The following is a 12,069-nucleotide window of genomic DNA, read 5'->3' as shown; positions in this document are numbered from 1 at the left end:
CCTTTATTTAACAAACCCACATCAAATGTGTTGTTTATGACATGTATGTTATTTTTATTCCTTGTGCAGGTCTTCCACCTGACTCCCTCCCCCTCCTAAATTCAAGTTCCGCTTACAACAACCTCCTCTGTCATCATCCTCCTTTTCCTCTTTTTACTGCCCTCATCCCCTCTTCCTGCCCAGCCCCTCTTGGGCTCTATAAATACTCTACGGTGGACTCTCAGCTCTCATAATGAAATTTCTGAACACAAGGTGGATTCTTTTTTTAAGAAGACAAACATTGACGTGTTAGTTTAGAGTGGATATGTGAGTGAGCACATGTGAAACAGATGTGGTTATGGATGAAGAAAATCAATGAGCAACCCACAGTTCACTGCTCTTTCTCAAGGACATTTATCATTATCCTTGATCTTCCATTCCAGTCTGTCTGTCTGTCCACTGGACTGGTTTCCCTTTTTGCCTACATGCCAGGGTCCCTCTGAACGTTCTCAGACATTTTGATTCCCAATTCAGTCTCGCTTTTAGACAGTATCCAAATTCATAGGCAAGTTTCTTTGAACTGAGAAAGGCCATTTCACAAAGTGGCACAAATCACTCTAGGTTAGCGTGACACGTCGGTTTGCACAGCGGCCACGTGTTTGATTGAAAAGAAGCAATGAATTGATTTAAGTCTCTTTCTGGAGGATGGATAAAACAAAATTTTGAAGTAGCAGCAGGAATATAAAGTGTGATAAATGTCCTAATAGTAGTAGTAGTTGACTTCATCAGAATGAAATGGCACACACACACACACACACACACACACACACTTACATAAACACACGAAAGAGAGAGCGAGAGAGGAGCTGCGTGCTGGATGAATTGGATGCAGAACCTCTTTGTTGATTTCCACGTTGTAGCTGTGGTCGTGTGACATGATGTCAGAGGATGCTGATGTTACGCCCTGCTGCAGCACAAAGTAGGTTATTATCGGACAATGTGTCTCTATCATCCCCTCCGGAGACTGGCCTCCTGCCCTGTCACTCACTGCCCAGCGGCAGGACATCTGGTCTCAGTGTGTCCCTTGTCAATCACTGCTGCTGAGCAGTGATTGACAAGGGAAATTCACGTTTCATAACTCTCCATAGTAGCAAACATAGAGGCCTTTGCCAAAGGGAGAAAACATCCCTGTGTGTCTGACTGGGTCAAAGAACCGTACAAATGCTGACAAATGAACTCTACATCCATGGATTAGAGTCATATGTTGTGTTTTTCTGAAGCATAGGCCCAAATGTGTACTGGAACTTCAAAGTAATCCAGTCCACAAATTCTGAATTATTTACTCAATTAACCCCCCCCCCCCCAAAAAAAAGTTGGGACTGCTTTGCTAATGTTGTTAAGATCAAGACCATCACAACAGGGCCCGAGCATATGATTGAAACCAGCAATGTGAGTTCAAAAGACATCTCTCTCTATCTCTCTGTATCTTGCTCATGACGTTAACCTAACCCTGTACACCACTGGGCCCAAATCAACAAACTGCGTCAGCTGAACAAATAACTCAGTCTGCCACTCGTGAGGTACGTGTTGGTCAGAGAAGCCTCGTAACAACAAACATTACTGTCACCGGTGTGTACGTTTCACACAGAAAACACACGCCATACCTACAAAATACGTAACTCGCACCTTCGCGTTCAGGCTGGTGGAGATTCAGTATGAGGGCACAAGGGGTGGATGGAATTTTGTGTGGTAGGGGGCTATTTCTTCAGTGGCTTTCAAATGTGGACAGAAATTTGTGGAGCCATGCTGAGCACAAGAGAAAATGTTGGGGGGTTTGTGATAGCAGGAGATTCATAAGAGTGCCGTGTGCGGTGAGAAAAGTTGTTTGATGTAAATTTAGAACAAAACCACGTCACACAGGCTGGAGCCGTGTGCTTATTTTAGATATCTGAGTTACTTTTTAACTAAAAGAAAGCCAATGATAACTGAGAACTTCATTTGATGTTCCAACCATGTGTGAGTGCAGTACATACGCCTTAGGTGTCTACAACATTGTCAGTCTTATTAGTTCATCTTTTATACTTGGTGAATTCATCTGATAGACATATATCAGCTTATGTGGGTGACAGGACTCGGGCCCTGCAAAAAGTTGAAAGCATATGTAAAGAAATCTGTATCTATTAATCTCTTACTGTTTCTGTGTTAAGGTGTATAGCCAATATAAACAAACAGCAAGATTAAAAATAAAACAAAACCTAAAAACAACAATAAGAGTTGAATTTACTAAATAAATGAATGCAAAGCTGTGCAGTTTTGGTGTCCATACCTGTGATGAGACTGGAAACCAGCAGGGGCAGCACCAGCATCTGAAGCATTCTCATCAGCAGTTCCCCAGGAAAAGAGAAGAACTTCACTTCGCGGTAAGACATTTTATAAGGTCGCAGAGCAAATCCCAACAGTATACCTGCAGTAAGGATCAGATGTCACAGGTCAAAAATATATTAGTACATTTTAAGCTTCTTTTTGTGTGTGTCACGACTCAAACCTTAAAAGATTTGACACCTCTTGTCGAATTTAATCACATCACTTGCAAATGTAGCATATTTATGATTGAATGTCAATACCAGGGTGATATTGATCCATTTCAAAATGCTGTTCAATGTCTTCAGATTATCAATGATATTGCAATGATCACCATCGCTTCTGCTGCAGTCATTTTTCAAATTTGATTTGATTGTGAAAAGTTGTGATGAAGGCCCAGGTGGCTGCCCTCGTGAAGAATATCCTGAATTTAACAATCAATTAAATGAGTCTGCCATGGCATGGTGTAACTCTAGCAGGGCTGCAGATGTGCAGATGGTGTGTGGGCCAGGCTCACTTGCTACTGAGAAAGACTCAGAGGTTAATGGCAACAGGGCAAAGGTCAGCTACAGGGTCAGATAAAGGGCCAGTCTCCTAAGTTCGTCTGAGTTTCCTCTGTTCTCTCATCTGGTGCATTTGCTTCTATTCTTCCCCTTCTTCCGTCCTGCTATAGGGCTGCTGGTCACGCCAGATTGATGGATCATTCAAGCAAAGCAGAAAATCTGTTGTAATTTTGAATAGTGGTTGGGGCGACGTGGTGATAGATGGACAGGAACAAAGTCTCCAGTAATCTCTAGTTTTAAGTCAACAAAACAAGCTAAACTATAAGATTGTAGTTGTCTGAACAGTGTCAACAGTATGTGTTCCCACTTACCAATAATAACGGCTACAACGGTTAATATCACAAAGGCATTTCTCATGAAGAATCCCTTCACATCATCCTTTGTGATGTTCTCCACTCTCTTCCTAGCGAGCAGAGATCGCGACTGGATCCCATCCCGGATCCGATGCAGACCGCTCCGGGTCCTCTGTGGGTTCTCCCCATTGCTCTGAGTCATAGCTTCTGCAGGAAAGTGAACTCCACTAAACCGCGCTGGGAACAATGGTGCCGCGAATCCACTTGTTACTTGTTCTGCTCTCTCTCTGTCACACCTGTCCTTTGGTTCGAGGCTCCCACGTTGCCTGATTGAGAGGGAAGGACATTTGGGTTAGATGTATATATTTGAATAGGAATATTTTCAGGCTCCTAGTTTGGTCAGATAATAAAGTTTTGTAAATGTTGTGTATCTCCCAAATCAAACGATCAGTTGAAAAGCCAATATGAGGCACATACAAAGTGGATTAAATAATAAATGTCTTCTCTTTGATAGATTATGTCTCTCATGTGTAGAAAATATTTAGTAATAATCATGCAAATTCCTGAAATGATTCACTATAAGAACTAATATACTTCAACTTGTCTGTCAAAGAACCAATTTATTCCTGTGTTTCCACATTTGAAGTCGTGCAAACATAAACTCAAGTAACTACACGTGTACAGTTCTGGTCTAATGGTCATGCTGACACTGAATCACACTCCCACACATGCAGACACACACAGATACGGTTGCCGGTCAAACGTTAAAATGCATTTGTAGACATATTTAATGGTAAACTACTGAAATAGAAGTTGTTTCTGTACCTTAAGACTTGAGCAATAACTTCCTTTGGAGTACGGTCTCTGTTTTTGTTGTTGTTTGGGGTTTTTTCAGGGTTAAGTTGTGGTTTAAAGCGCGCTCAGTGTGAGCGGGACACAGGAGCTCTTTGGCTGTGTGCTGGCTGGTGTGAGCAACCAGCAATGAAGAGAACGAGGAGAGATAGAGGAGAGGGGAGGAGAAAGGAAAGGAGGGAGCAGTGACGAGGATGAGGGAATAAGGGGGCCAGTGAGAGAAGGGAGGCGGTGCCATAGTGAAAGAAAAACTAGTGTTAGTCACTCACAGTGTGGGCTTGTGGAGAGGTTAGGCGGAGACTAAAAGAGTGAAGTAAGGTAGAGGAGGGGGAGTGCTTCTCAGACAGAGGGGAGCTTGAGGAATAATGAGCTTTCCAAGCAGGGAAAAGAGAAAGGACCTTCTTGTTTCCTCTGTTCTTCTAGGCCTTCCTTTCAAATGGTTTTTCACGCTTGATAAATTCAGCCGGATTGGGGATTCCTGTGGAGAGTGAGTCAACAGACAAACTAAAGTTCTCCATCCATCAGAAAAATATGAAAGCAGATTACCCATTCACACATTTGTTCTGGTACATCTCTAACAGGCTAACTCATCCATCAATCGCACTGCACCTTATTTTGCAGCATTTCAGCACGTTACACATTCACACCATACAAAGTCCACTTTTCCATCCTTTTTTAGATTATTAAACTAAACACAGCAGGTAAATATTTACCAAGTGCCAGTGGTGCAGCTGGTGCTCCTACATTTTGGCTGTGAAAGTAACAACCTGTGCCGACTAAGTCTGAACATTTTCTTGGAAACAAGCTGAATGTGATGCTGATGGTTAGCTTTATTTTTGCAATAAAAAGATAACAACTACTAACGCATTAGAACGGTGCAGTGGATCGAAAATAAGAGTTCCAGTTCCAAGGACGAAGGTGCCCGAGTCTGGCAGCGAGATTTGGGAAGTCACAGAAAAGGAAGTGTCTGTGTGTGTGTGTGTGTGTGTGTGTGTGTGTGTGTGTGTGTGAAATGAATGTGTGTGAGAGTAAATGAGAGAGGCAGAGATGAAGGCATCCTTTCTGACTCATACCAAGAGAATCCATGTTTGGCAGAGATGTATAGAAATGTTTTAACCCCCCTCTTTTCTCTCTCTCTCTCACACACACACACACACACACACACACACACACACACAAACCTCTCTGACTCTGGGGTGTTTCTTGTTTAATAGTCAAAAGCAGAGGAATTTTCAAGAATAACCCTGCCAACATATTTTTTTAAAGACGTAGTACTGGACATTTTAACAGAAGCTGCGTGAGTCTAACTGAGAGTTTTCTCAAAAAGGCAAAACACAGAGTTTACCTAGAGTTTGAATAACCATCGGGAGTTGTAGTTTTAGATTTTCTTTTGTTTTATTTTGCTGGGAAGTGGAGATAAGAGCTACAGATTATTTCAATATGGGTGGAAATCTGCCATTTCTGGATTTAATTATTCAAATAAGCAAATTTGTAGAGCATACTAAATGTATTAATAAGTAGTAAAGGTCTGTATGATGTTGTTAGTAAATGTCTGTTTGGAGACAGAGTTGATTATGTGATTCTTACTCCTCTGATCACGACAGAATTAAAGACCCGCTGACTGAACCAAACTTACACTGAAGCTCTTGATGTACATCCCATCTCTTTATGTCCCATCACTGGAAACCCCAGCCTTGATTGCTCATGACCTTTGCTGTCTCACACATGGTCGACTGTAAAAATCAGTTAGCTGCACACCTTTTTATTTTAAATCATATGCATGAACGTTTATGATTCCAAGTGACTTTCCAGGGACAACAGTGTTGGTTGATTGGTACACCACTTTCATTCAGAATATTATTGGATGGATTTACATTAACATTCATGGGCCCCAGAGGGTGAATCCTAATTACTTGGACAATTCCCTCAGCATTTCCTCGTGTGGAAATATCTTTTCAACTATTTAATGAATGGGTATAAATATTCAATATCCCCTTTACAGTGACTTGTCATAACCTGAGCGCTTAACTTTTTCATCCAAAAGCAAGTTTCAATTTGTCCAGTAGTTAATTTTTTGACCAAATACTAAATACAGCTGTTAGAGTCAACAGCTGGAATATTCTCCAAATATTCTCTCTTCATCAAGATCCATACATGCAGTTATTGTTCACAATATAATAGAGCAACAAAGAGAAGCTCAGAGTTGTTGGTGACATGGTGTTGGTGTCATCTTTACCTCTGAGATTCTCCAATAACCATCATTAGCTTTGAACAAACAGACAATTAATGTCTGAATTGCAGGGAGCGCCAATCTGTATTGTGTTATCATCTTCCTCCTGTTATGATCATCCCCCGGGCCCCTGAAACAACAAACGGCTTCTCTCAACACTTCAGACGTTAGACTGATTCACTGGCTCACTGGCACAGACCGACTATCACCGTCTGTGGCTCTCTTGTCAGGGCTGCAAATCCCACCACATCATTGGTGTTATAACACTTATTTGGAAGAGAAGACACTGATTAAAAAAAGAAGCTGGACATAAATATCAGAACAACAATCTTTTTCAAAGACTGGTGCTTTAATTCTGGACCACAATTCACTTATACAGTTGCATTTTATATTATTATATAAGATGATGTCATTATTCTACAGGATATAATCAATGTGATAATCTCATTCACTTGACAACAGAGTAATGTTTCAGAAAACTAGCTCTGGTATTTACATCCATTCACTGACACACTACTTTGACCACAGTGCTCTAATGTATGAACTTCTCTTTACATGTGACTCCGAGTGAATCAGATTTTTATGGTTAGGGAATTCATTCATTCCTCCTGGCAAAACTGCAACAAAACACCCTTGACATCATGCAGCACGAGCTATACTTATATAGCCGTAATTACTGTCTGCAAATGTTTAGGGCTAAATGTAAGATGTTTCTTACTGTACATCCCAGTACAGACTCACTTTCCCATGATGTGAAGAGTTAACTAGCACCTCACAGCTCTCTCCTCTGCGTCAGTAAAAAATATTATTTTTGGAAAAATCCAGTGAGAAGGATTTTTTTTTCCATGAAAGTAGTTCATTAACTTATGACCTAACTCTTTATTCAAAATCCGATCTGATCAGCAGAGGATATTAGTCTCTTTATGATTGTCTGAAATAACTAATGTTAAAACAGTTTATGCTTGACCAGAGCCAACAATCAAATGATTCTTCTTTGGAACTGAATTTCACAATCCAGACCATTTCCAGATTAGCATTGCAGAATCCTTCCTTGACCCTCAACAATCAAATGATTCTTCTTTGGAACTGAATTTCACAATCCAGACCATTTCCAGATTAGTATTGCAGAATCCTTCCTTGACACTGTGTATGTTTCTCCAATACTGACCAAGACACAAATCCCTGGCTTTCTCATCAATAAAACTCAAGCCGTAAATTGTGACCGTCACCATTCCTCACGCTCACCGCAGCGACCCACATGGTATCCATCACACAGCTATTCCAACGAACAACAACAGACAACAGGCCCCTTTGTCTTCAGCAGTCACAGCAAGGGATTGGCTGATGGGGTTGGCTGAAGAGCAGAACTTGTAAATTGAAGGAGAAAAAAAAATTCTGGAGTCCTGCCATGAAACACACAGAAACAACAGAAGAAACAGGTGGATGTGACATATCGCCATGGCTGCTGAGTAGAACATGTGTTGCCTTTGGAGTTTGTTTGTGTTTGTAGTTGTGTTAATCACATTGTGGGGACCTAAATCTCTTCGTCATGGCGACTTACCTCCCATTTGTGAACAAAAAGCCTCTGTCTCCCTCCACTCAGCAACGTGTTTTCACGTTTTCAAATTCATTCACAATCCATGGTTGGTTTGTCTTTCACTTTAAAGGAGTAGTTTAATATTTTGGGAGACAAACTTCTATACCTTTTTGCCAAGAGTTGAATAAGAAGATTAAAACTTAAATTAGCTTAGCATGAGAATGGATACAAGTTGAAACAGCCAGACTTACTTTGTCCAAAGGTAATAAAATCTACCAAATATACCTATTAAGATAATTAAGTCACACATCAACATTGGACTTTGTTCAGAGGTAGTCATGCATGGTTATGCTTAAAGAAAGTAGCAACCCACCGTGACGTCACCCATTGGTTTGTGAACTGGTTCCAATCCCACAGTAACCACGCCCCAATTCATACGGTGCTTTATCATCTGTTTTATTCTAAATGGGACCATTATTTACAAAATGAACATCATGCTGTATTGAAGAAGACTGGAAACTAGAGATTGAGACCATAAACTCTATACAACATTGTTTACTGACGTTAGAAATTAAATGAGAAGTAGGATCATTTTCTCATAGACTTCTACAGAACTTGACTTCTTTTTGCCACCAGTGGAGTTGCCCCCTGCTGGTCATTTGAGAGAATACAGGTGTTAGGCCCTGATTCTGCAGTGTGCGCTCAGCTGCTTTTTAGTTAACACTGCTGTTGACAAAAGGATGGTCTATTGCTGGGCGACACTGCCACTGGGATCCATCTTTGAGTGGACAATGGACATACTGCTATTCTACACCACCTTGTGCTATGACTTCCACACCATCACCAGGGAGACCAAAGGGACAGACCTGCAGCACAGTCACCACGGTTCAGACGCAATCGAGTACCCCGGAGAGCATAGCTTCACGAAATATAATCACATTCTACTTAGACACACTTACATCTAGAATAGTTGTAGATCACGTACTGTAGATCATCCGTCATCTGTCCTCTTGTCTACTTTCTTATCGGTTGGGTTTAACAAACAACAAACAGTTTAGAGTTTCTTAAAAGTTTAACTGAATACTTTTCTTTCTCTCACCCATAAATCAACTTCTTTGCTATTGCATAAGACATACTCAAATACTTGGGAAGCCTGGTCTTAATTGTGTTAAACAGAATCGGGTGTATTGTGGAATCACATGATCTTATGTTGGATGCTGTGTTTAGTCACTGTTGAACCCGGGAGCCAGATGCTGGCGTCACATCATTCTGCTTGTCATTTATTGCTGTAGAAGGATCAAAGTGGAGAGTCCGATTGAGAAAATTGAAAATGTGAAGAGTGTGAACTTCCTGTTTTGTTTTGAGCCTTGCTAAAAGAGGAACCAATGATTACCTGTTGTGTTCATTCCTCATCATATTAAAAAGGCATTTGAATAAAGCTGTTTTGGAAGAAAATTATGCTAATGGTTTCATAGTTCATCCACTTCATCCAGCTGTTTTAGTTACAGTATTTGAATATCAGCACCACTCAGTGTGTGTGTGTCTCTTATTGACCCAGGCTCCTGTACCAGGCCGGTTGTTTCAGATGGGAGTGGCCCCTCCCAGGGGGGGTGATGTATCCAGGACAGGTTATAAGACCCGCAGTCTACAGTGGCCCTCTGGGGACAAACAGAACTGGGGCCACATTGTTCGCCAGCGTCATTGTGCGTAAGGGTTTCCCATGGATCAAATGTCACAGACTTCAAACCCAGGGGTCTCAGCGCGCTCGTAGCTGTTGTTCAATGGGCACGATGGGAGCCAAGGCTGCTCACACACCGTTTCTCAGTGATCTGAATGAGGCCACACATGGACGTGGCCCCGGTGGCTCGTCGAGTGGATGTGGAGAAGGAGGGTGGTGATGGGAGTGAGGCAGTGAGGAGGGTATAAGAGAAGATGCAAGACACATGGATCTCAGTACTAGGGCTGAACTCTGAGGGGGCAAGAGAGCAAGTGAAGGCAGTCGAAGAGACAGAGGAAGTCTAGACACTCAGTAACTGTAGCTTTCTGGGCTAAGAGACAGAGTTTACCTTGTTACCATGAAAACAGACTTCTCATGCATGCGAACAAGGAAGACTACACCGTGTGCCAGTCTCTATCGCGAAAACATTAACATTACCTGATTGCTATACTTATGTTCAATTTCGAGGTGGTTGTACTTTGTTTGAGTATCCCATTTTCTACTTTATACTTCATGTACCTTTTGGAAGCAAATGATGTGCGCTTTTTTACTCCACTACACTTATCTCAGAGTCTAGCAATCTGCACATTCAAATTAGGAATAGAAAATAAACTCTTAAATAATTATATAATATTATAGATTTAGCTACCCAGAAATATAAAGTTACAATTAGCCCCATCTCAGCAAATTGAGTGGTTATCTTGAGAAAACAAAATAGAATGGTGCAGTGTCAATATCAAAAAGCTGGTGGTATAATTAATTTCAGATAACACAAGGGTTTGGTTCAAGGTTTGAGTTTCCCAAATAATTTGTGCCCTGAAGTGCCAGTGGGAGTGACTGGAAACCTGACCGTGGTTTTGTAAGTTTTTGTGTTTGAGGTTCACAAAGATTAAAACATGACACCTTTTCCAGATAAGACCATGCCTCTATAACTCAAAGATTAAAGTGAATAATGACAATAGAATAATAAAAGGGAAGACAACAGCGAGTATCTCCCTCTATTCCTGAACCCTCCTTGAGATGAACAGGCAGCGTGTTTTCATATTTCCTGCTGTGTTCAACTTAGAATGATTAATGTTTAGCTCTAATGGACGACAAGTAGAACAATGACTGCATGAAGTCCTGTTTAGATCATTTGTAAAATATAACTATTTATGCAATGTATTGTAAGATATCTATTTTGTTAGAAGATAATAACTTTTGCTGTGTTTATTTATACTGTAATATATATTTTTTTAATAAGTTAGTTTTCTTTTTTTATACCCTGGTCTTGGAAGAAATTATATTTTACTTCAGCTATATTGTTTCGAATGGCTGATTAACATAAACTTAGATTTGATTCTGCTTTATATCTTCATAAATTTCTTCTTCCTTCCTCGTTTCCCTTTTCTTGCTAAGCTGTGAAATGCTGAATAAGTTTAAGGACGATGTCATCACCTCCATCTAGTGGTGACAACTGAAAATGACCAACAGAGTTGGTTAATGCAAGACTATCTTAATAAACTACTGAACTGGATGGTTATCACTGTTCAACCAAAAATTCTAATGACTTTAGAAAAGTGTAATTTCTTGGGACAAGGAATTACATGAATCCAAAGGAGAGAGAGAGAGAGCGAGGGAGGGATTAAGGTGAGAATGTGGGTTGACAGATGGACACTAATCACCTGCAAATGCTGCCAGGTTTCAACTGTTGATCTGGCAACTGTGACTAGAAGACTGCAAACGGACCAACATAGACACTGTTGACTACTCGCAAGAGTAAGAGTACAGATTGCACTACGTCACTGACAGCAACATAAGAGTAAAACCAATGGAGCTGATGGACAATTTTCTGGACGACTGGCCAGAATCTCTGGACATTTTGGGATCAATCTTCACAGATGCATTGGGACTCTCCAGAGCAACGGAAAACTGGTCTATCTGTCTGAATCTTGTGGAGCATCTGTGTTTGGATCTGCTGAGTCACATGGATTTCTTACTGGAACACCAAGCTGTGTGCGTTAACGTCCTGGGCCCACTGTTTGCTGATGACCCATACGTGTGGATTTTCCTCCGAAACTGAAAAGGATTTTTACATTTTATTTATATTCTTTTGTTTTTCTTCCACTTTTCAACTTTGCTGCTTGGCAGGAAAATAGACAGGGGGCAAACCCAAAGCCCAAGGCATTTCTAAAGTGTAGAGTCCATTACATTCAAGTTGGCTTTAACGCAGAATGGACATTTGAGAATGACAAGAAAGATGGCAACTGAAACACCTCAGCAACTTTGGTAAAAGGGTAAATGCTAATCTGAGGAATGTTTCATACAAAACCAACACTTTATCACATGAAAACTGATTTACTGAGATTTGTTTAACATACGTATTGTACCACTGTTATTCTGGACTCTGAATTATACAAGCGACGCAAAGTGTACCTGAAATAAACTGCACATGAGGATCAATGATCTTTATTTTGTTTCAAGAAATGAATGTACGTATCACATGTGGCCAGAGCTTTGATTCATCTGTAGAACAAGCATGTGTCTTGTGCAACAAG

The 12,069-nt window shown here is 40.8% G+C and overlaps 1 protein-coding gene across 2 annotated transcripts in view; it reads right to left on the bottom strand.

Annotated features, from left to right (window-relative positions):
- Positions 1 to 7,570, bottom strand: part of slc1a3a (solute carrier family 1 member 3a) — a 15,521-nt gene extending 7,951 nt beyond the window's left edge. The window contains exons 1-4 of one of the 2 annotated variants that reach the window (XM_035640861.2): positions 7,524 to 7,570; positions 4,022 to 4,526; positions 3,215 to 3,522; positions 2,306 to 2,443 (exon numbers count right to left, since the gene is read on the bottom strand). In XM_035640861.2, the coding sequence (XP_035496754.1) occupies positions 2,306 to 2,443; positions 3,215 to 3,398 (322 nt within the window). In that variant the 5' untranslated portion in view covers positions 3,399 to 3,522; positions 4,022 to 4,526; positions 7,524 to 7,570. Of the gene's footprint in view, positions 1 to 2,305; positions 2,444 to 3,214; positions 3,523 to 4,021; positions 4,527 to 7,523 lie in introns of those variants that run through there. The other variant, XM_035640860.2, reaches the window with a different exon arrangement.
- Positions 7,571 to 12,069: the final 4,499 nt, after the last annotated feature.

The sequence above is a fragment of the Scophthalmus maximus genome, chromosome 19, assembly GCF_022379125.1.
Source record: "Scophthalmus maximus strain ysfricsl-2021 chromosome 19, ASM2237912v1, whole genome shotgun sequence".
In the NCBI taxonomy this organism is placed as follows: Eukaryota; Metazoa; Chordata; class Actinopteri; order Pleuronectiformes; family Scophthalmidae; genus Scophthalmus; species Scophthalmus maximus.
Note: the sequence above shows the minus strand (reverse complement) of the source record. Positions and strands in the feature narration are given on the sequence as shown.